Below are 25,665 nucleotides of genomic sequence, written 5' to 3' on the forward strand. Positions count from 1 at the left end.
ATGTAGGTGATACTAAGAGAATGCCAATGGAATGTCACATCCTTTCTCAGGCAGACATTTCAAAGGAAGGAGCCACGTAGAAGTGAACTGCCATCTCCTGTGGAGATAGTGGAAGCTGATTATCATCTCAGCAGGGATCATAGCCTGTAAGTTATATCCTGGTTTGTGGATTTTCACCTTCCAAGAACATACAGGAGACTGGGATTAAAAATTTGGATAGCATGGACCAGTGGCGGGTGCGTCAGAGTGTGTGACACAGAAGCAAAGAGAGACAGCAGCAGTCACCGTTGCTCTGGCAAGTAAAATAAAAGTCTTGCTCTCTCTCTGACTGCTGAAAGCAATCCAAATCAGCGAAACAACAGCCAAAAAGGAAGCTGGACAACTCCCCTCAGTGAAATTGCAGAACCCTGGAATCACTAAACCAACTATTCAACTGTTGAAGTCATCACTGCTGGAATCTTAAATCTCAAATGGCCATAAAGTTTCTCCATCTGCTCCTCACAAATAAGCCAAAGACTGGTTCATATTATTTTTTAAACCTATTTTTGGACTTGTTTTTCACTTTTAATCTGTGTGAATGCGTATTCATGTGTTCTTTATTTTTTCTTGCTATTTGTAACAAATAAACTCACTGGGCCCGATTTTACCATTGCGTCGCGCCCGTTTTCAGACGCAAAAACGTGGTAAAGTTGGGTGAGAGGCCATTAACGCGATCCGCGCCCGCATCCGCGCAGATTGCCACTTTACCGAAACCCGGGATTCGGGTTTATTTGCATGCATTTAAATTGAATTAATGAACTGCCCGCCCAACTTTATCAGCATTTCCCCCTTTACCACCACGTTTGCCAATCCGGAACCGTGCCGTAATAGACCTGCTAAATAAAAGTATGAATCGGGTGCTCCAGCTGCTGAAGAGCGAGTTCAGAGCTTCCAACGGTTCTCTGACTCAGATCAGTGGTGGGGGGGAGGAGGGAGGCGGGTCAGATCATTCTCTGGTTGGGGGGGAGGAGGGGAGTGAGGCCAGACCGTTGTCTGGTTGGGGGGGGGGGGGTAGGAGGCGGGTCAGATGTTCCTCTGGAGGGGGGGCGGTAGTGAGGCCAGATCATTCTCTCGGGGGGGCGGTGGAGTGAGGCTAGATCGTTGTCTGGGGGACAGGGGGTGAGTGAGGCCAGACCATTCTCTGGGGGGGGAGTGAGGCCGGATCATTATCTGGGGGGGAGGGAGGGAGGTGGGTAAGATATATCTCGGGAGGGGAGGGGAGGCCCGATCGCTCACTGCTGGGGGGGGCGGGGGGGGGGGGGCAGATGGATTTCTGGTGGGGGGGCAGATGGATCTCTGGTGGGGGGGGGCAGATGGATCTCTGGTGGGAGGGGCTGGGGGCAGGGAGGTCCGCTGCCACTCTGCGGGCAATCGGTGGGGAGGGGGGTAGGGATGGTGATCGGTCTGGGTAGTGGGGGGGAGGTGGATAAGGAGGACAGTGATGTCTGTGGGGGCCATCGCTCCCGCTGTTTGTTCCCGGGCCACTTTCTCCGCTTTCTGCGGCTCGGGAGCGATCTGACACGGGCGCGCTTTTTCAACTTTTTTCTAACTGCACATGCGCAGTTCACAGCTCCGATCGTTTCGGGCATGCTAAGCCCCGCCCACAGCGCGAATGGGACTGGAGATATTTTTTTCAGGCTGAGTGCGTATGGGGGCGCCTGAAAGCAGATCTCTAAGTCGGATCTGCATTACACCCAGATTCAGCACTTAGAATGAAAATGGTAAAATCGGGCCCACTATTTCTTTAACTCCAGAAAGCCTGGTTAAATTTGTTCCTTTTTATCCCCAAGGGAAGGGATCCCTTTGAAGTAATTTTTGTTGCAACAACAGAGGGGACTGAATAAAGAAGGGGAGCCAGTTCAGCCCATTCACCCCAGGACATTACAATTTGGGGGTTTCCCATCCAGAATTTAACAAATTGTGACTTGTGCCAGGATGGTTCCCATAGAGGGGATAAAGGGTAACAAATCTAGGGTCCTTTCCTGGGGATTATCCGTAACACCTATCCAATACTGTTCTCTGACAGCCCATCAGTAACAGGACAGGAGATCTACCAGCAACAGATAAATACAAAGTGGAAGTATATTGAGAAAAAGGAATTGCTCACAGTTGAATGTGGAGTTGAACTTTGCTTAGTTGGTGAGTTAGTGTAAGTCGGAATCTCGTTACCTGAAAAGCACCAAAAATATGTTCATGTTTAAAAGAGCTTTATCCAGGAATCTCAAGGACTTGACATCCTCTCATCCACATAGCGCTGAAGGATCTCTGAACCTGAAAAAGCAGGAAGCTCATCAAGCTGTTATCTCAATGGGATATGGGAATGGGGCCAGAAAGTGGGAATGAAATAGAGAATTAGCCATGACCTGATTAAAAGACAGACAGGCTCAAAGGGCTGGATGACCTACTCCTGTTCCCATGTTTGATGTTGGATAATGTCTGGGTTGGATGGGATGTTTCAATTGACGGGATTATTCTTACCCATTCCACAGAGCCAAAGTGAATTCATCCTTTAACTTAGAAAATGTGTGCTCCTTTTTCACTGCAGGTGGAAAGGTGGAAGCACATCACCACAAGTGACATTATCACTGTATTAACTCATTGGCAAGGCCAGTGAGACAGCTTTCCACGGCTCTGCTTCACAAGAACAAGCATTGTCAATTGCCAGCTGCATGAAATCATTTGAACCTTCATCCCACTTCCCTTTGACACTACAGCCTATGTATAATGTTTGACTCTCATCTTAAAATCTGTGCTGTTAATTAGCAAATTGTTAGAATCATACCTTTTGGATATATTTTCTTTTAAAATATGGTAAACCAGTAAATTATTTAGACACTTTGATTTTTTTTAAAAACAGGGGTCGTAAGTTCACCTTTGGACTGAAAGGAAGCCTGCCTTTTCCAAGAAATCACTTGACTAGTATAGCACTTGAGGGTGAGGACTATTTGCTTGTTTGGTCTACAATTATTTTAATAGATGGAGAAAAAACTGGATTTAAAGACAAAGGCCATTGATTTACTGGAAATCACGTAACAGAGATGAGCTTTCAATTTTGAACTTTAAAAAAAAAATTCACTTGGAAGTGAACTGGAAATCGGAAATGCTGATCTGCTTGCATGTTCTTTGTCTTTCTTGCAGCTATATAATTGTCAGTATCCAGCTAGGAATCTTCATCTCAGTGGAACTTATCTGTCTTTGGAAACCCAAGAGGCTGAGACAAGAAGGATTGATCTGGCTGTATTTTTCTCCTTGCATTGCACCATTGGTCAAAAACCTCCAGACCTCCAATGGGAATAGAGATTTGTCTACACATGAGGTAACTCCAGATCAACAGCATCAAAACCCTGTAAACTTTATCCATATTTTTACATGTAGTCAACTGCCATCTCTGCAGAGACCCCTATCTGTTTATCCTTTGTTTTTTTAATTAAAAGGGATAGATAGTTACACATTCAGATAATAAATTGTGTGTTAACCAGTTCTTGCAATTTGTTTTTAAAAAGTTTTGTTTTGTAATAAATCATTCATTTGAGTTTGGTGCGGCATGGTGGCACAGTGATTAGCACTGCTGCTTCACAGCGCCAGAGATCTGGGTTTGATTCTGGATTTGGGCGACTGTCTAGGTGGAGTTTTCACACTCTCCCCATGTCCGCATCGGTTTCCTCTGGGTGCTCGGGTTAAATTCCACAGTCCAAGGATGTGTAGGTTAGGTGGATTGGCCATACTAAATAGCCTCTTAGTGTCCCAAACTGTAGATTAGGGGGTAAATACGTGGGGTTACAGAGGTAGACCTGGGTAAGATTTAAAAGAAGATGGGCCGAATGGCCTCCTTTTGCACTGGAGGGATTCTATGTTTTATTCTATGATTCTAGTTTATTGAAAGAAGCCTGGTTAAAGTCTCTTTTATTCTGTGTCTAACCATAGTAAAGGAAATAATTGACCATTTTGGTGAGTGAATTAATATTTAAATTAATGGTACGACCTGAGGAGTATTCTCGATGGTAGAGCTTCTATAAATACAGTCAAAATATTTGTTTTCAGTGCATTTGTTATGCTTACCATGTTCAGTAGTGATTGGGGGAATCGTGACTGTGGAAGGAGCTGTGATAGAGAAAAAAAAAGGTGTTACTGGCAATCACTTCAGCAACAACTTACAACTATGTTGGCCTGCAGTTCTACCAATACTATTCATCTATGTCTAAAATATACCACTGTATATAAGGTCAACAGGAAACAGCAGAGAGAGACTAATTGCCTTAATAATTAATGGTGATATCACTTCAATTACAAGAGAGGATCTAACAAGTAGGAAGTAGGCAGCAGAGAATTTATGGGTTGAATTACGAAATGTAAAACTATTTAGGACTGTAGTAGATGTTATGTATAAGGACCTGGTTGTAGCTGTGAAGTGGTACCTTGCACAAATGCTAAGATTAAACGAGCATGTAGCAAAGGAAGAGTGGTTTTAGTGGATGATTTTACCTTCCATATGGATTGGAATATGCAGACTAGCACATGACATGTCAAAAACAGTGTTAATTTCTTGAGTGTCAATGTTGGAATGCGGTTACAGGTTCCAGTTTGTAAGTGAGAGCAGCTGTTGCTAATTGTGGAAAGAGTAGGGCATGATATAAGTACATAAGAATCAGTTTCCACCTGTGTGGGAGAAGGAAGAGGGAGTTCTGTGCCCTCCGAGCTTTCTGACTAATCTTATTTAAGTAAAAGACTGACTCCAAATTCATCCTTTACTCAGTCAATGAGCAGTGAATTGTATCATCCGCAATAGTTTCCTGCAACTAAACTCAACAGGTCATGTTAGATGAGGAAAGAGCCAAATATAGTTAACATCTTCACTTTGCATTAATATTTATCAAATAGCAATCATAATATGATCAAGTTTGAAGAAGTTTGGTAATACAGACCTTGATTACTGCTAAAAGAGACACGCTGTTGAAGCTTTTTGTTTTGCACTCATCAGGACAAATTCACAGGAATACCAATAGTAAAGGGAACAACCATTTATGCTGCATAGAAGAGAGTGCTGACTGGTTGGCAAGTGGACTCTAATTGGTAAAGACATTGCCATGGAGACTGCAGAAGGGAGATGTTAACAGCCAAGCCTTTGTTCAAATTCAATCCAGGCGGGTCAACTCTGATTGATCAAGGTATTGCCATGAGGAATGAGCCAGGAAAGGTTTGTATCCCCAATCTCTTGTCTAGTTGATGGAAGTTTCAGGGCAATCCTCCATACGTTAAAGGACTCAGAAGAAATCTTGACAGTTTAAAAGTGACCACCTCTGGCTGCTGCCTGATGGAAAGCTTCCCAGAAGGCTGGGTAGGCCAAGCATAGCCGGCCTCGGACTGGGATAAGGAAAGGTGTGAGCCAGCCTTGAATATGCAAGCGGCCAGTGGAAGTAGAAAGGCAGACACACCTGTGATCTAATCATTGGAACAAAGGCAGGTGGAGACCAGCAGACGAATTGGGCGGCACGGTAGCACAGTGGTTAGCACTGCTGCTTCACAGCTCCAGGGTCCCGCGTTCGATTCCCGGCTCGGGTCACTGTCTGTGTTGAGTTTGCACATTCTCCTCGTGTCTGCGTGGGTTTCCTCCGGGTGCTCCGGTTTCCTCCCACAGTTCAAAGATGTGCGGGTTAGGTTGATTGGCCAGGTTAAAAATTGCCCCGAAGAGTCCTGAGATGTGTAGGTTAGAGGGATTAGCGGGTAAAATATGTGGGGGTAGGGCCTGGGTGGGATTGTGGTCGGTGCAGACTCGATGGGCCGAATGGCCTCCTTCTGCACTGTAGGGTTTCTATGATTCTATGATAAGTAAACAAATCAGCGGGGGGCAATGGCCATGGAAATCGGCCCATCCCCAGAAGACAAGAAGACCCATCCCCCAATGGGATACCATTCAGGAAGCTCCGGAGGGACAGCAAAAGGACATTAAAATATCAATCAAGGCAGTTTCAGCCTTTTGTGTTTGGACTTGACTAAATTAAACTGAAACTGCCGGTGATCGAAAGCCCATTGTCTTTGAAAGCATTTATGGGGCGGAGTCAATCGGACCCTTTTGAAAAGTCAAGACTTAAAAGATAGAGGTTCAAGGCAGAAGTCAAGAGCAAGAGAAGCAGACAAGCAAGAAGGAGCCCTCTTCCAGAATCGCAAGCTGAGAAACAGACAAGCAGGACCGAGCTCTCTTCAGTTTCGACCCTGCACTAAGACATTCGAGCTGACCACAAAGGAACCCCTTTTCTTAGAATCTTAGAATCTTAGAATCCCTACAGCACAGAAAGAGGCCATTCGGCCCATCGAGTCTGCACCGACCACAACCCCACCCAGGACCTACTCCCATATCCCTACATATTTACCCACTAATCCCTCTACCCTACGCATCCCAGGACACTAAGGGGCAATTTTAGCATGGCCAATCAACCTAACCCGCACATCTTTGGACTGTGGGAGGAAACCGGAGCACAATTTTAGAATTGTGAGTACCCCAGCCAACCTTGTGAAGTTCCCGAAGATAGGATAGGGGTTGAGGGAAAGGGGAGGGGTGGTGTATTGTAATTTTAAAGTTCCGTAATCTTGTTTGAACTGTGTAAAGTAAGATTTTACTTGCGTCCGTTAGCATTTCTCCCATAGTGATAGCATAAAACATAAGTTTTATTCATGTGTAGTGTGGCATTGGAGAGGTTGATTCTATTGTTAAATAAATCACTGTAAGTTTGAAACTCATTTTGGAGTTCATCTTGCCTCTTGTTCTCTCATCAACACACTCTGGCAAGGTCACAGTTTCAATATCCCTTACCATAAATCCGAAGTCCAGAACCGAGGGTGATCTGAGCGATTTGAACCCGCTCACTCCAGGGAGACTGCTGGTCAGGAGATAAAGAACAGAGTCTCTCTGTTTCTCTCTCTTGGGAACCCACTCGAGTGGTGTGGGTACAGGGTGGCTATTGTCCCACCGACAAGGGAGAGAATCACTCGGGCTTTGGTGGTGGTTTTGGGATGGCTGTGTGATATAAGTATCAGGTTACCGGTCAGGTATAAACGGTGAGCCTGGTTCAGCGCTCTCCTGCGGAGTTGCCCCAGTGCGGCATTCCCCGATCTTTTGAAATTTGTAGGAGAGAGACACTCACAGCTATCGGCAGACCCCCAAATACCAGCCCGCAAGTGGAGTAAAGAGAAAGATCCCGCTGCATTGAAAAAGGTGTAAGGTGTGGACATGTTCCTTCTGTCTGTAAAGGACAGGGTCCCATTTGTAGCATCCAGCATGGGAAGTGAGCCACATTGCAAGCATGATGGATAATCTTAAATTGCTTTTCAGTGTAATTCTTAGCACAACTGGGATTGTTCAACAAATGTTGTCCAATTGCAAGATTGCATCTAATGTTGGTTTGCCTGGTTTGAATTTGAACAAAGGTTTGGCAGTTAACTGCTCCCTGCTGCATTCTCCATGTCTGCACCTCCATCAATCAAAGTCTATTTGCCAACCAATTTGCACTCTTTTGTCATATAATATTCTTTTTGTTCCCTTTCCTTTGCTATTCTTCTGATTCTGTCCTGGTGAGTTCAAGATGAAACGCTTCAACGAAAGCCTGTTCCTTTTTTCAGCAATAGTCAAGTTTGAAAGAGGTTTCTAAAGGGAGAAAAGTGATGCAGGACAACTGAAAGTAGCTGGTTGAGTACAATCGGGTAAGTATTTACTATTTTTATTTCTTATAGTTTGTAAGGCTGTATTCTATAGTAAGAACAGAGAATGCAATGAACAAAGAAAGTGGCAGTTTGGGAAGTGTGGGAGTTAGGTGAAGAAGGGGAGGAAGATATGTTTTCCTTTTTTGGAAGATGGGGTTAACTGAGAAACAATACAAACTAAGTGAATGTCAGGGTTATTATAATAATGTAATATAAGTAAGCAAAGTAGGACAAGGGAAGTAAAGTTAGCGTAAGAGAGGCAAGTTGATGATATTCTTATATAAGCATAATGTTTTGTTAAAAAGGGGAGTAATTAAGGGGTTTAAAGGTTGGTATGGCAGGAGAACTCACGCCTGTGATATGGTGCTCCTGTGCTTTCTTGGAAAATCTTGGAAGCTTCAGTTGTCCCTGGTGACCACATACACAGAAAGTGTGTCCAACTGAGGTTACTGGCTAACCACATTTCAGAGCTGGAGCTGAGGGTGGATTCACTGTGGAGCATCCGTGATGCTGAGCAAGTCATGAATAGCACGTTAAGTGAGGTGGTTACACTGCAGATAAAGATTAAACGGGCAGAAAGGGCATGGGTGACCCCCTAGGCAGAGTAGAGGAAGACAGGTAGTTCAGGAGTTCCCTGTGGCCAACACCCTTTCTAACAGATATACCATCTTGGATATTGTTTGGGGAGATGACTGTGCAGCGGAAAGCAGTGGCAGCCAGCTTCATGATGCCATGGGTGGGTCTGCTGCACAAGAGTGGGGAAGGAACAAGAATGGCAGGGCTACAATGGTAGGGAATTCAATTGCAAGAACAGGCAAGTGTTTCTGCGACCGCAAAAGAGACTCCAGGATGGTATGTTCCCTCCCTAGTGCCAGGGTCAGGGATGTTACTGAAGCGGAGAGCAAACAGACAGATATTGTGGTACATATCGGTACCAACAATATGGGTAGAAAAATGGATGAAGTTCTGCGAGCAGAATTTATGGACCTGAGATGTAGATTAAAAAAACAGGACCCAGAAGGTAGTAATCTCTGTGTTACTCCTGGTGCCACGTGCTGGTGAGTTTAGAAATAGAAGGTCAGTCTAGTTGAAAGCCTGGCTGGAGAGATGGTAAGAAGTCTCACAACACCAGGTTAAAATCCAATGGGTTTATTTGGTAGCAAAAGCCACTTTCGGAGCGCTGCCCCTTCGTCAGGTGAGTGGGAGTTCTGTTCACAAACAGGGCATATAAAGACACAAACTCAATTTACAAAATAATGATTGGAATGCGAGTCTTTACAGGTTATCAAGTCTTAAAGGTACAGACAATGTGAGTGGAGAGAGCATTAAGCACAGGTTAAAGAGATGTGTATTGTCTCCAGACAGGACAGTTAGTGAGATTTTGCAAGCCCAGGCAAGTTGTGGGGGTTACAGATGGTGAGATGGTGCAGGAGGGAGGGCTTTTTCTGGGACATTAGCATAGTATTTGAGACAGTGGGACCTATAGACAGATGGGTTGCACCTGAACCAAAAAGGGACCGGTGTCCTAGCAGGGAAGTTTGGTTGTGTTGGTGGGAAGGATTTAAACTAACTTGGCAGGGGCATGAGATCCTGAGAGGGGTGTTTTCAGACTGGAATATCTACGGCCAATAGGGTTCCTCAGGAATCAATATTGCGGCCCTAGCTGTTTGGGATTTATATAAACGATTAAGACTTAAGTGTACGAGGGTTGATCAGTAAGTTCAGGGGTGATACAGAAATTGGTAGGGTGGTAAATAGTGAAGAGGATAGCCTTTGATTATAGGAGGATATAGGCAGGCTGGTCAGATGGGCTGATCAGTGGCAAATGGAATTGAATCCAGAAAAGTGTGAGATAATCATCCCAGGGGGTGGAGTCTGTTAGGCAGGAAACATGTAGGGAGCTTAGGTGCGGCCATAAGGCTGCTGTTTTCTTATTCATAAATCTGTTTTGTATTCACAAATTAAATCTGTGAAAATGCATCCTTATACGTGCCCTGTCCACCACTCCAGGTTAATATACCAAAGAGAGGAGGGATCTAAATACAAACTCTGGGAAAACATTGCGCATCAGCCTGAAAAACAATGGTTCACTTCCTGTTTTCTGTCCCGGAGCCAATTTTGTATCTATGCAACCATTACCCCTTTAATCTCACGGCTTCAATTTCCCTAACAATATACAAAGAACAAAGAACAATACAGCACAGGAACAGGCCCTTCGGCCCTCCAAGCCCGCGCCGCTCCCCGGTCCAGGATTGAATCCTGAATCCAGGATCCCCGCCCAATTTTCCAGCCTATCTACATCCTAATATCCTATCCACCGAGCTGTCCCTCACAGCTACGATGCTTTGTTCATCACAACCTATTAACTCACCCCCACCCCCCCATTTCAGACCATGTGATCTCCAGGGAGAGGTGAAAACCCAGAGTGAAAACCCCAGGGCCAATATGGGGAAAAAAAAATCTGGGAAATTCCTCTCCGACCCCCTGTGGCGATCGAAACGAGTCCAGGAGATCACACTGGCCCTGATCAGAAAATGCTTCCCAACCCTATTCATTTCCACTTCTGCTTTACGAACACCATCTGAATTCCCTGCCCCCGAGACAGGTTCCCAACTATCCGCAGTCTCGCTCTGTACTGGCACCAGCAAGATGATCATAGAATGAAGCCTTGAAACGAGAAACAAAGAACAATTAGCCCGCGCCGCTCCCTGGTCCAAACTATACCACTCTTTTGTATCCCTCCATTCCCACTCCGTTCATATAGCTGTCTAGATAAGTCTTAAACGTTCCCAGTGTGTCCGCCTCCACCACCTTGCCCGGCAACACATTCCAGGCCCCCACGACCCTCTGTGTAAAATATGTCCTTCTGATATCTGTGTTAAACCTCCCCCCCTTCACCTTGAACCTATGACCCCTCGTGAACGTCACCACCGACCCGGGGAAAAGCTTCCCACCGTTCACCCTATCTATGCCTTTCATAATTTTATACACCTCTATTAAGTCTCCCCTCATCCTCCGTCTTTCCAAGGAGAACAACCCCAGTTTACCCAATCTCTCCTCATAACCAAGCCCCTCCATACCAGGCAACATCCTGGTAAACCTCCTCTGTACTCTCTCCAAAGCCTCCACGTCCTTCTGGTAGTGTGGCGACCAGAACTGGACGCAGTATTCCAAATGCGGCCGAACCAACGTTCTATACATCTGCAACATCAGACCCCAACTTTTATACTCTATGCCCCGTCCTATAAAGGCAAGCATTCCATATGCCTTCTTCACCACCTTCTCCACCTGTGACGTCACCTTCAAAGATCTGTGGACTTGCACACCCAGGTCCCTCTGCGTCTCTGCACCCTTTATGGTTCTGCCATTTATCGTGTAGCTCCTCCCTACATTATTCCCACCAAAATGCATCACTTCGCATTTATCAGGATTGAACTCCATCTGCCATTTCTTTGCCCAAATTTCCAGCCTATCTATATCCTTCTGTAGCCTCTGACAATGTTCCTCACTATCTGCAAGTCCTGCCAGTTTTGTGTCGTCCGCAAACTTACTGATCACCCCAGTTACTCCTTCTTCCAGATCATTTATATAAATCACAAACAGCAGAGGTCCCAATACAGAGCCCTGCGGAACACCACTAGTCACAGGCCTCCAGCCGGAAAAAGACCCTTCCACTACCACCCTCTGTCTTCTATGACCAAGTAAGAAGTTTAACAACACCAGGTTAAAGTCCAACAGGTTTATTTGGTAGCAAAAGTCACACAAGCTTTCGGAGCTCCAAGCCCCTTCTTCAGGTGAGTGGGAATTCTGTTCACAAACAGAGCTTATAAAGACACAGACTCAATTTACATGAATAATGGTTGGAATGCGAATACTTACAACTAATCCAGTCTTTAAGAAACAAAACAATGGGAGTGGAGAGAGCATCAAGACAGGCTAAAAAGATGTGTATTGTCTCCAGACAAGACAGCCAGTGAAATTCTGCAGGTCCACGCAACTGTGGGGGTTACAAATAGTGTGACATGAACCCAATATCCCGGTTGAGGCCGTCCTTGTGTGTGCGGAACTTGGCTATCAGTTTCTGCTCAGCGACTCTGCGCTGTCGTGTGTCGCGAAGGCCGCCTTGGAGAACGCTTACCCGAATATCAGAGGCCGAATGCCCGTGACCGCTGAAGTGCTCCCCAACAGGAAGAGAACAGTCTTGCCTGGTGATTGTCGAGCGGTGTTCATTCATCCGTTGTCGCAGCGTCTGCATAGTTTCCCCAATGTACCATGCCTCGGGACATCCTTTCTTGCAGCGTATCAGGTAGACAACGTTGGCCGAGTTGCAAGAGTATGTACCGTGTACCTGGTAGATGGTGTTCTCACGTGAGATGATGGCATCTGTGTCGATGATCCGGCACGTCTTGCAGAGGTTGCTGTGGCAGGGTTGTGTGGTGTCTTGGTCACTGTTCTCCTGAAGGTTGGGTAGTTTGCTGCGGACAATGGTCTGTTTGAGGTTGTGCGGTTGTTTGAAGGCAAGAAGTGGGGGTGTGGGGATGGCCTTGGCGAGATGTTCGTCTTCATCAATGACATGTTGAAGGCTCCGGAGGAGATGCCGTAGCTTCTCCGCTCCGGGGAAGTACTGGACAACGAAGGGTACTCTGTCCACTGTGTCCCGTGTTTGTCTTCTGAGGAGGTCGGTGCGGTTTTTCGCTGTGGCGCGTTGGAACTGTTGATCAATGAGTCGAGTGCCATATCCTGTTCTTATGAGGGCATCTTTCAGCGTCTGGAGGTGTCTGTTGCGATCCTCCTCATCCGAGCAGATCCTGTGTATACGGAGGGCTTGTCCGTAGGGGATGGCTTCTTTAACGTGTTTAGGGTGGAAGCTGGAGAAGTGGAGCATCGTGAGGTTATCCGTGGGCTTGCGGTACAGTGAGGTGCTGAGGTGACCGTCCTTAATGGAGATGCGTGTGTCCAAGAATGCAACCGATTCCGGAGAGTAGTCTATGGTGAGCCTGATAGTGGGATGGAACTTGTTGATGTCATCATAGAGTTGTTTCAGTGATTGTTCACCATGAGTCCAAAGGAAGAAAATGTCATCGATGTATCGAGTGTATAGCATCGGTTGAAGGTCCTGTGCGGTGAAGAAGTCTTGTTCGAACCTGTGCATGAAGATGTTGGCATATTGAGGTGCAAATTTGGTCCCCATGGCTGTTCCGTGTGTCTGGATGAAGAACTGGTTGTTGAAGGTGAAGATATTGTGGTCCAGGATGAAGCGGATGAGATGTAAAATTGCATCTGGAAACTGGCAGTTGTTGGCGCTGAGCACTGAGGCCGTTAAAGCAATGCCATCGTCATGGGGGATGCTGGTGTAGAGTGCCGAGACATCCATTGTGACGAGGAGCGCTCCTGGTTCAACTGCTCCATGTGTGCCGAGTTTCTGTAGGAAGTCCGTCGTGTCGCGACAAAAGCTGGGGGTTCTTTGTACAATGGGTTTCAGGATGCCCTCGACATAGCCGGAGAGGTTCTCGCACAGGGTCCCATTGCCCGATACGATGGGACGGCCGGGTGTGTTTGCCTTGTGTATCTTCGGGAGGCAGTAGAGATCTCCAACGTGGGGAGTACGTGGGGTGAGAGCACGGAGGGTGTTCTGAAGGTCCGGATCAAAGGTCTTGATCAGAGTGTTGAGTTGACGGGTGTGTTCTTTGGTCGGATCTGCAGGTAACTGTCTGTAGTGTTCCTCGTTGTTGAGTTGTCGGTACACTTCTTTGCAGTAATCCGTTCTGTTCAGTATGACGATGGCCCCTCCTTTGTCTGCTGGTTTGATGACAATGTTGCGGTTGGTCTTGAGAGTGTGGATGGCGTTACGTTGTGCTTGGGTGATGTTCGGGGCTGTCTTGTGAGTGCGGCTGATGAATTTGGTGTTGACGCACCTCCTGACGGCTTGGGCATACATGTCAAGTCGAGGGCAGCGGCCTTCCGGAGGAGTCCAATTCGACTCTTTCCTCTTCGGATGCACTGCGGATCTCTCTGTCGGCTGTTCCAGTTCATTGGCTGTCCCATTGTGTTCGTTGTTGGCCTCTTGGGGTTTGTGGAAGAACTCCCTCAGCCTCATTCGCCTGATGAATTCCTCTGTGTCTGCTGCGAGACTGATGGGGTCTATTTTGGTGGTGGGGCAAAAATTAAGCCCTCGGCTGAGAACTTCGATTTCATCTGGTTGAAGTGTGTAGTCGGACAAGTTGACAATGGACTTCCCTGCAGTGGTACTGTTTTCTACTGTGGTACCGGGGGAGGCTTGGTTGATGCTGGTGGTGATGCCGAGTTTCTCAAGTTTCCTGTTCTTGGTGTGCATGTAGATGGTGTAGTTCCTTTGTCTCGTCTGCTTGGCAGAGTTTCGCAGCTGGTCTGCGTCCTGAGCGCAAGTTGAGAATATGGATTCGATCTTGGTTTCCAGGCTGCGGCATTTGCTGTATAGTTGGTGTATGAGGTGGTTGAGGAGGGTGAGAGAGGTGCGACGGCAAAGTCTCTCAGCGTAGTCTGTGTTATAGGTTGACCTGAGTGGGTTCGTGATCTGTAGTCCTTTCGGTTTCTTGTCTGCTTTCTTGCATCTTTGTAGAAACTTTGTGTCGATATGCGCGATCTTCTTGGCGATCCTCTCCACTTGGAGCCGGCAGTTTGCGGTGTCGATGGTAGTCATGATGTGGAGATGCCGGTGTTGGACTGGGGTAAACACAGTAAGAAGTTTAACAACACCAGGTTAAAGTCCAACAGGTTTATTTGGTAGCAAAAGCCACACAAGCTTTCGAAGCTCTAAGCCCCTTCTTCAGGTGAGTGGGAATTCTGTTCACAAACAGAGCTTATAAAGACACAGACTCAATTTACATGAATAATGGTTGGAATGCGAATACTTACAACTAATCCAGTCTTTAAGAAACAAAACAACGGGAGTGGAGAGAGCATCAAGACAGGCTAAAAAGATGTGTATTGTCTCCAGACAAGACAGCCAGTGAAATTCTGCAGGTCCACGCAACTGTGGGGGTTACAAATAGTGTGACATGAACCCAATATCCCGGTTGAGGCCGTCCTTGTGTGTGCGGAACTTGGCTATCAGTTTCTGCTCAGCGACTCTGCGCTGTCGTGTGTCGCGAAGGCCGCCTTGGAGAACGCTTACCCGAATATCAGACTATCAGAGGCCGAATGCCCGTGACCGCTGAAGTGCTCCCCAACAGGAAGAGAACAGTCTTGCCTGGTGATTGTCAAGCGGTGTTCATTCATCCGTTGTCGCAGCGTCTGCATAGTTTCCCCAATGTACCATGCCTCGGGACATCCTTTCTTGCAGCGTATCAGGTAGACAACGTTGGCCGAGTTGCAAGAGTATGTACCGTGTACCTGGTAGATGGTGTTCTCACGTGAGATGATGGCATCTGTGTCGATGATCCGGCACGTCTTGCAGAGGTTGCTGTGGCAGGGTTGTGTGGTGTCTTGGTCACTGTTCTCCTGAAGGCAATGACCAAGCCAGTTCTCCACCCATCTAGCCACCTCCCCCTTTATCCCATGAGATCCAACCTTTTTCACTAGCCTACCATGAGGGACTTTGTCAAACGCTTTACTAAAGTCCATATAGACAACATCCACGGCCCTTCCTTCGTCAACCATTTTGGTCACTTCTTCAAAAAACACCACCAGGTTAGTGAGGCATGACCTCCCTCTCACAAAACCATGCTGACTATCATTAATGAGTTTATTCCTTTCTAAATGCACATACATCCTATCTCTAAGAATCTTCTCCAACAACTTCCCCACCACGGACGTCAAGCTCACCGGCCTATAATTACCCGGGTTATCCTTCCTACCCTTCTTAAATAACGGGACCACATTAGCTATCCTCCAATCCTCTGGGACCTCACCTGCGTCCAGTGACGAGACAAAGATTTGCGTCAGAGGCCCAACGATTTCACCTCTCGTCTCCCTGAGCAGCCTTGGATAGATTCCATCGGGCCCTGGGGATTTGTCAGTCTTTATATTCTCTAACAAACCTAACACTTCCTCCTTTGTAATGGAGATTTTCTCCAATGGTTCAACACTCCCCTCCGAGACACTCCCAGTCAACACATCCCTCTCCTTTGTGAATACCGACGCAAAGTATTCATTTAGGATCTCCCCTACTTCTTTGGGCTCCAAGCATAAGTCCCCACTTTTGTCCCTAAGAGGTCCGATTTTTTTTTCCCTAACAACCCTTTTGTTCCTAACGTATGAATAAAATGCCTTGGGATTCTCCTTAATCCTGTCTGCCAAGAACATTTCGTGACCCCTTTTTGCTCTTCTAATTCCCCGTTTAAGTACTTTCCTACTTTCTTTGTACTCCTCCAGAGCTCCCTCCGTTTTTAGCTGCTTGGACCTAACATACGCCTCTCTTTTCTTTTTGACCAGTCCCTCAATTTCCCTGGTTATCCACGGCTCTCTAATCCTACCCTTCCTATCCTTCTTTTTTACAGGCACATGCTTGTACTGTAGCCCTAACAACCGTTCCTTAAAAGACTGCCACATACCAGATGTGGATTTACCCTCAAACAGCCTCTCCCAATCAAGAGCTGCCAATTTCTGCCTGATCCCACTAAAGTTAGCCTTCCCCCAATCCAACACCTTACCCTTGGGACACCACTCATCCTTTTCCATCACTATCCTAAAGCTAACAGAATTGTGGTCACTATTTGCCACATGTTCCCCTACCGAAACTTTGAAGACCTGACCGGGCTCATTCCCCAGTACCAGGTCCAGTATAGCCCCCTCTCTAGACGGGCTGTCTACATATTGTTCCAACGAACCCTCCTGTACACATTTTACAAATTCCTCCCCATCCAGAGTCCCTGCCCTCAGCGATTTCCAGTTTATACCAGGGAAATTGAAGTCTCCCACTACAACAACCCTATTTTTCCTGCACCTATCCAGTATCTCCTGACATATCCATTCTTCCACTTCCCTTGGGCTGTTGGGGGGCCTGTAGTACACCCCCAACATAGTGACTGCGCCTTTCCTGTTTCTAAGCTCCACCCAGAGTGACGCGTTACACGACCCCTCTGAATTGTCCTCCCTCTGCACCGCTGTAATATGCTCTCCAACTAATACCGCTACTCCCCCACCTCTTTTGGCCCCTCCTCTGTCTCGCCTAAAACACTTGTACCCTGGAATATTCAGCTGCCAGTCCTGTCCCTCTTTCAACCAAGACTCTGTCACCGCAACCACATCCAAATTCCTCGTGCGCATTAAGGCCCCAAGTTCGTCTGTCTTACCTGCTACGCTCCTTGCATTGAAGTATAAGCACTCCAGACCTCCAGGCCCAGTGAGGTCGTCCTCCCCCAGAGTGCTCTTCTTCTTTGCCAGCCTTGTCCCAGCCCCAAGCTCGTCCCCAGCCTCCACACTTGTAGACCTAATATTTTGATCCCCAACCCCCTGCCATACTAGTTTAAACCCCCACGAACTGCACTAGCAAAGCTCCCAGCCAGGATATTTGTGCCCTTCCAACTTAGTTGTGACCCCTCCCTCTTGTACAGGTGCCATCCTCTCCTGAAAACTTCCCATTGATCTATGAAAATGAAGCCCTCCCTCCTGGACCAGTCCTTTAGCCAGGCATTCATTTGTACCAACTCCCTATTCTTAGCCTCACTGGCACGAGGCATTGGGAGCAGCCCAGAGATGGCCACCCTAGTGACCCTACTTTTTAACCTATTTCCCAACTCCCTGAATTGCTCTCTTAGGATCCCCCTACTCTTCCTATCTACGTCATTTCCACCAATGTGTATAATGACATCCGTTTCTTTATCTTCCCCTTTTAATATGCCTCCTATCCGCTCGGAGACATCCGTGACCCCAGCACCAGGTAGGCAGACTACCATCCTGGAGTCCCGTTCGCACCCACTTATACTTACACATATGTTTATCTGGAATATGATCATTTGATCCTGTCTACTGTGGCGGCGGATGCAAACTATCAGTAACTCATGTTGCTGTAAGTGTTAGATTATATCGCCTCATCTAACTGTTGCAGCGACCTACGATTCACTTATATTACTGGGGTAGCAAGATAGCATTTGGAAACATTCGCCAACATAACTGCAGTAAACTATCCCACAAGGAAAGGATTTTAGTTTCCTGTCTACAAATCCTTCCCTCCCCCTTCTGCCACTCTGAGTTCCAGGCTGCAGTCTCCAGCAGTAATGCCGTTGGATTTCTGTGCATGCATTAGATGGATATCGGTGGCCATCGTGCATGGTTGTATTGAGTTGGCAGGAAGCACAGTGGTCTGCTGTAGAGTCATTCAATGTTCTCTGCGATGTGTAATTTGATCCAATCATTGTCAGACAGGCAAGCAGGCTTCAGAACTGAACTGGCTTCTGTGACTGAACAGTATGAATGAGGAAGGTGCAAATCATGCAAGAATGGTGACAGTGTGCACAGTTAGTGGAGCTGTAGTTAGCTTTGTGAAGATTAATCTCTGTTATGCAGACTTGTGTTTATGCATCAGCTTTCATGACCACCAGATGTCTCAGGATGCACTGCAGCCAATAAAGTACTTTTGAAGTACAGTTAACTTTCATTCACAAGTACTAGTGCGATGTTGTTTAAATAATCCGCTTTTTAGCAATGTTGATTGAGGGTTAAATATTGGCATGGGAACAAACTGAAAAACACCACCCCCATTCCTGTGCTGTAGCATCACCATGATAGCACCTCACCAGCAGGTAGACAGGATGCTGCTCCCGGCATGATTTTGCATACCCGTTGCACCAGAGCTGCTCACCTGGTTTGCAGGCATCAATTTCCAGACCACGGGCTGAATTTTCCCAAAAAATTCCTAAGTGTCGTAACAGCGAGAACGATGGAATGATCATGTTGGCCTCTCAGGCGCGCTCCGCTCCTCAATCCTTACTCAGTCACTGTTTTGGACAGTTGGGAGTTTCCACGTTATTACTGGGGGTGGGGGGCAGGGCCTAAACACTGCAGTGAGCCCAGCTTCAGAGAGCTTGTGTGCCATTTTTCAAGAGCACCCCGATCTCAAAGAGTGCTAGGAGACCCCCCCTCCCTCACCCCACAGACATCAAGACCCCAGCCCTTTGGCGGCATTTCCCCCAACCCCTCCCCAACACAGGTTGCCGACATTGGAGCCCCCCTGAGGGTCACCCTGCCTGACCCTCGATATGCCCTCCCCTCATCAGGACCCCCAACATGCTCCCCATCAGGAACTCCGACACGCCCCCCCCCTTTGTCAAGACCCCTGACATTCTCCCCCATCACAGTCTTTGATATGCCTCCCTCCCCCCATCAGGAGCCTGATGTGCTCCTACATCAGATGCCCAACATTTCAGGAGCCACCCCCACATCAGCGTGTCCCCCCCCCCCCCCCCCCCCCCCCCAACCCCATTGCAGCCCACACTCAGGCTCCAACCCCTCATCGCTGCCTTGGCACACTGGCGGCACCTAATTGCGACTGCTAGGCTGTCACGTGGCCACTGCCGAGTACCACACGTGTGCCGGTTGGGCACTGCCAGTGTCCCTGAACAGCTGGGGGATTCAGTGGCCTTTAAGCCCATCTGCTTGACCATCGTGTCAAGTCACCGCTAATGGACACCAGTAGTGATTCTCACCATTATAGTGCCATACCCAAAGGCTGGTGAATTCTGTACACTGGGATTTGAAATGCGACACTAAATTTGCTAATCGAACTTATGCTCTTTCTGGGTGCAATCCGATTTGTGTCATTAGGAAAGGGCCGGGAGACTCGGACTTTTAGACCTGCACACTATTCTCCAGGACCAGTGCGATCTACTAATGGCATGACAAGGTTGGAGAATTGCCCCCAATGTCTATTCACAGGGGCGGTGTGGTGAACTATAGTTGGTTACCACTATGAGTGCTGAGCCATGGATGGTCAGCACTATGGGGGTTTGTAGATATGTTACTGTAGTTACTGTTGGTGTTAGGGTTGGGCTGTTCTACCTGTTGATATTGTTCTGTGGTACACTCCAGTTGGCTCCGCCTACCAGGGGAAGTATAAAGGTCACTGCACTGCCTGGTGACCCTTTAGTCTGGGATTGTATTGTATATAGTATGCTCCATTCTTGTCAGTAATAAAAGCCTTTATTTCCCGGGTACAATCTAACCTCCCGAGTGATTTAATCGCGCACCAGGCGGCACGGTAGCACAGTAGTTAGCACTGCTGCTTTACAGCTCCAGGGACCTGGGTTCGATTCCCGGCTTGGGTCACTGTCTGTGCGGAGTTTGCACATTCTCCTTGTGTCTGCGTGGGTTTCCTCCGGGTGCTCCGGTTTCCTCCCACAGTCCAAAGATATGCGGGTTAGGTTGATTGGCCATGCTAAAAAATTGCCCCTTAGTGTCCTGGGATGCGTAGATTCGAGGGATTAGCAGGTGGGATATGGGGGTAGGGCCTGGGTGGGATAGTGGTCGGTGCAGACTCGATGGGTCGAATGGCCTCTTTCTGCACTGTAGGGTTTCTATGATTTCTATGAACATCCCCTCGAGATTATAAAATTATGAAAGGCATAGATAGGGTGAACGGTGGGAAACTTTTCCCCAGGTCGGTGGTGACGTTCACGAGGGGTCATAGGTTCAAGGTGAAGGGGGGAGGTTTAACACAGATATCAGACGGACATATTTTACACAGAGGGTAGTGGGGGCCTGGAATGCGCTGCCAGGCAAGGTGGTGGAGGCGGACACACTGGGAACGTTTAAGACTTATCTAGACAGCCATATGAACGGAGTGGGAATGGAGGGATACAAAAGAATGGTCTAGTTTGGACCACGGAGCGGCGCGGGCTTGGAGGGCCGAAGGGCCTGTTCCTGTGCTGTATTGTTCTTTGTTCTTTGAGATACATGTTTTGTTTTTTAAATTTGTACCATTGCTATTCCCTTATGGATTGCACGACAGATCTTTTCCTGTTTAGTCACTCCTGCCATCAACCCTAACATAGTTGATTATTTTTGTTCTTTTTACCCTCACTTCTTTCACTTGCTTAAAACCAATTGTTCTCTATTTTTTCACAATTCGAATGAAAGGACGGCAACCTGAAACCTAGGTCGAAATTTCCCAACCCTTCACATAGGCAAAATCTTTCAGTCGCGCCGATGTGAACAGACATTTAAATGGCTCTCTGGCCAAGCTGCGTGGAAACACACGGCAGAGGGGGCTGGAAAGATCCAGGCAATTTTTTTTATTCATTCATGGGACATGGATGTCGCTGGTTGGCCAGCATTTATTGCCCATCTCTAATTGCCCTTGTTCAGAGGGCAGTTGAGAATCAACCACATTATTGCGGATCTGGAGTCACATGTAGGCCAGACCAGGTAAGGACGGCAGACTTCCTTCCCTCAGGACATTAGTGAACCAATTGGGTTTTACCAACGATCAACAATGATTTCATAGTCATCATTAAATTCTTAATTCCAGATATTTTTTTATTGAATTCAAATTCCACCATCTGCCATGGTGGGATTCGAAAGAGGGTCCCCAGAAAATTGGCTGAGTTTCTGGATTAATAGTCTGGCGATAATACCACTAGGCCTTCGCCATTCTATTTCTCCCTCCACAGAGACTGCCAGGCCTGCTGAGTATTTCCAGCATTTTCTGTTTTTATTTTTAGACCATGGCTGGAGTTTACTGTGTTTCCCAGCAGGGCCGGGGGAGAAATCTGTTGCTTCTTCTGTCACATTAGGGCCGAACTATTTCAAAGATGACACTAAGATGAGTGGCAGAGCAAAGTGTGCAGAGGATGCTGAAAGTCTGCAGAGGGATATAGATAGTCTAATTGAGTGGGCGAGGGTCTGGGAGATGGAGTACAATGTTGGTAAATGTGAGGTCATCCATTTTGGTAGAAATAACAGCAAAATGGACTATTATTTAAATGGTAAAAAATTGCAGCATGCTGCTGTGCAGAGGGACCTGGGTGTCCTTGTGCAAGAATCACAAGGAGTTGGTTTACAGGTGCAGCAGGTCATTAAGAAGGCAAATGGAATTTTGTCCTTCATTGCTAGAGGGATGGAGTTTAAAAACAGCGAGGTTATGTTGCAGCTGTATAAGGTGCTGGTGAGGCCACACCTGGAGTACTGTGTACAGTTTTGGTCTCCTTACTTGAGAAAGGATATACTGGCACTGGAGGGGGTGCAGAGGAGATTCACTCGGTTGATTCCTGAGTTTAGAGGGTTGGCTTATGAGGAATAGACTGAGTAGACTGGGACTATACTCATTGGAATTCCGAAGAATGAGGGGAGATCTTATAGAAGCATATGAGATTATGAAGGGAATAGATAAGATAGAAGCAGTGAAGTTGTTTCCACTGGCAGGTGAAACTAGAACTAGGGGGCATAGCCTCAAAATAAGGGGAAGCAGATTTAGGACTGAGTTGAGGAGGAGCTTCTTCACACAAAGGGTTGTGAATCTGTGGAATTCCCTGCCCAGTGAAGCAGTTGAGGCTACCTCATTGAATGTTTTTAAGGCAAGGATAGATAAATTTTTGAACAGTAAAGGAATTAAAGGCTATGGTGAGTGGGGGGAGTAAGTGGAGCTGAGTCCACAAAAAGATCAGCCATGATTTTATTGAATGGCGGAGCAGGCTTGAGGGGCCAGATGGCCTACTCCTGCTCCTAGGTCAGAAAACCATGGCCTCTGTGTCTATTTATAAAGTCCACTGAAAGTTATAGGCCGGAAGTTTCTGGTTGTTCACACCCAGCCCCCCCTCCACCCAACCAGGGCAAGTCAGGGCGGAGAATTTAGCGCTCAGCCAAGTTTCCATGCACTGTAGCGGGACCAGAAAATCCCACCGGCATAGACAACCAGAAATTTCCAGCCATGGTTTCTGTATGAAATTTGGGGCTGGGATTAAATTGTGATTAGGCTAGGGCTAGCCTTAAAAAAATATCATTGATAACATTGTTATGGTTAGGTTTAGTGTTGGGATTGAAACCATTATTGACACATTGCTGTCGCTGGCCTCGCTGTTATCCCCTCACAGACTAGTCAGAAAGCAACCAGAAGTAATTGTTGGTTTAGGGAACTATCTTCGCAACCAATCTGAGTTCCTGATTGCTTCTACATCTTTACACTTTCCGCAGCAAAAAAAAAATCTGAAGTATTTGGTCAGAGGTCCAGGTGAATTCAGACATTCCACTTGCCAGTATACCTAATGGAGCTGGAGATTTGCCCAGTCCACAGCCCCTGCTGTTCTGCCAAAGCCCCTTAGAATGGCTGACAATTGAAATGCCTGACTTGGAATGTGTGATAAGTCAGGGAAACAAATGTCCCACTTTACTGCGGATTGCACAACTCTCTCTCATTTACTTCTTCATTTTTAAGTTTAGCAGATAGATGCATTCAATTTGTATTTTATTTTGCATGCTTTGCAAATATTGTTTCATTTAAAATTTAAGCATAGCTACACTATTCCAAAGATACCTCAGTCAGCCCGCCTCACTAACAGAAAGGGAGGGTAGTGTGTATTGCGGGATACAAGTGTGAACGTTAGGAACCCGTTACTCACTTTGGTTGCTTGGTATTATAATTAATTCAGACTGACAAAAAACTAACCTGAAGAAAGAATTAAGATAAAGTTCATGTTGAAGGTATTAGTTGCAGAACTCCAAAGTAAAATGGGGCAGCATGGTGGCACAGTGGTTAGCACTGCTGCCTCACGACGCCAGAGACCCAGGTTCAATTCCAGCCTTGGGTCACTGTCTGAGTTGAGTTTGCATGGGTTTCCTCCGGGTGCTCCGGTTTCCTCCCGCAGTCCAAAGATGTGCAGGTTAGGTGGATTGGCCATGCTAAATTGACCCTAGTGTCAGGGGGATTAGCAGGGTAAATGTGTGGGTTTACAGGAATAGGGCCTGGGTGGGATTGTGGTTGGTACAGACTCGATGGGCCGAATGGCCTCCTTATGTACTGTAAGGATTCTATGAAAAGCCCTCCCTGCTGTTCAGAGAAATGTGGCCCCAAAACTTTCTCTTTCTGATCTCTTCTGTAAGTCTTTAAATCCTCCTCCAGTCTAGTCCCCTCGATGATGGTGACGTGGCCCTTCCCCTTCCCAACATGGAGAAGAAATCGGGATGATTCTGATTGTCTGCTTTGGACACTAAACAACCCCAGTGAAGCCATGGCCCTCTAGAAGCATGGGTCCTGGTGATAAGCACTGTCTGCACCCCTTCTCCCAGGCCCTGTTCCCAGCAAATTACTTTTCACTATTCATTTTAGCCTCGGAATTTCAGGCTTTGGATTACTAAATCCACCAGTCAGGATTGATGTGATTAATGTTCCCTCAGGAATGTACCGCACTGTGCAATAAACAAACCACACATGGCAAAAGGATATTGGAGGGAATATTGGAGGTGGTCCTATAACTTCCATAACCAGATGTGTCACACTGGAGCCACATCAGTTTTGAAAAGCCATTACTTATCTCTCCCTGGCCTCTTACAAAGAGCAGTAAGAAGTCTCACAACACCAGGCTAAAGTCCAACAGGTTTATTTGGTAGCACAAGCTTTCGGAGTCTCGCTCCTTCTTCAAGTGAGTCTTGTAGGAACTTGATGTCTGTGTCGATATGCGCGATCTCCTTGGAGATCCTCTCCACTTGGAACCGGCAATTTGCGATGTCGATGGTAGCCATGATGTGGAGATGCCGGCGTTGGACTGGGGTCAGCACAGTAAGAAATCTCACAACACCAGGTTAAAGTCCAGCAGGTTTATTTGGTAGCACAAGCTTTTGGAGTCTCGCTCCATTTTCAGGTGAGATTCACCTGAAGAAGGAGTGAGACTCCGAAAGTTTGTGCTACCAAATAAACCTGTCGGACTTTAATCTGGTGTTGTGAGACTTTTTACTGTGCTGACCCCAGTCCAACGCCGGCATCTCCACATCTCTTACAAAGAGGACAGTGACTGACTGTTATTAGAGAACTTGCAAATATGGAACTTACATTTTCTGTTTTTATTTTGAGACCATGGCAGGAGTTTACTGTGTTTCCCAGCAGGGCCAGGGAGAGAAATTGTGGGCTCTGGTGCTTCTGCTGTTTCCAGGCCCCTTATCCCCATTCCTTCCTCTAATCTCTTCAACTTCCATCTCACATCCTTTGGGCGCCCAGATTGGGGAAAATTAGCCACAGTCGGGTTGAACTGTTTCAAAAACTGTTTCAAATAAGAACAACGTATTGCCATTTTGACCTCTGTCAGCAGGACTTTCTCACCCCACCCGCCATCAGATTGGTCCAGTCTCCTTGAAAGTGAATGAACTTTTGGTTGACCCACTGCATTCCCCTGGGTAAACCCGCAACAGTGAGGCTGGAAAATCTCTTCCTATGTATCTTCTTATAAAGCCCACTTTGAGTTTTGGTTTCAGTATGATATTTGGGGCTGGGATTAGATTGTGGTTAGGTTAGAGTTACCCTCAAAAAATATTATTGATAACATTGTTCTGTTTAAGTTTAGTGTTAGGCTTGAAACCATTATTGACACATCGCTGTCACTGGACACTTCCTTTTATTCCCTCACACAGACCAGTCAGAAAGCAATAGTTGATTCAGGGAACTATCTTGGCACCCAATCTCAAGTTCCTCATTGCTTCCACAACTTTACACTTTCCACAAAAGGAAAACACATCGAGGACATGAGGCTTGGACACTTTGTCAGAGGTTCAGATGGATTCAGACATTCCACTGAGACATTCAGTTATCCGGATTCCCGAAAACTTTTCTGACAATCACGTGTTCGCCAGGAGCCACCAGTCACTTTCTGTTTCCTCCTGTTGAATTCTCTATGTTTTTCCACTGTGGTTAGGGTTTTGGGTTAGTGCTTTTTCATTACTCTGCCCCACTTTTTACAACAGTTACATCTAAATGAAAAGGGTGTTTAACCACAAAACTGGGCAATATGTGACTTTCTGCTACAGAGAGTG

The 25,665-nt window shown here is 46.8% G+C and overlaps 1 protein-coding gene across 1 annotated transcript in view; it reads right to left on the minus strand.

The window, feature by feature from the left end:
- Positions 1–25,665, minus strand: part of LOC144505351 (uncharacterized) — a 59,091-nt gene that overhangs the window by 16,381 nt on the left and 17,045 nt on the right. Inside the window, exons 4-5 of the mRNA XM_078231472.1 lie at positions 4,099–4,140; positions 2,147–2,208 (exon numbers count right to left, since the gene is read on the minus strand). Coding sequence (XP_078087598.1) covers positions 2,147–2,208; positions 4,099–4,140 — 104 coding nt within the window. The remainder of the gene's footprint in view (positions 1–2,146; positions 2,209–4,098; positions 4,141–25,665) is intronic.

This window comes from Mustelus asterias, chromosome 16, assembly GCF_964213995.1.
Source record: "Mustelus asterias chromosome 16, sMusAst1.hap1.1, whole genome shotgun sequence".
In the NCBI taxonomy this organism is placed as follows: domain Eukaryota; kingdom Metazoa; phylum Chordata; class Chondrichthyes; order Carcharhiniformes; family Triakidae; genus Mustelus; species Mustelus asterias.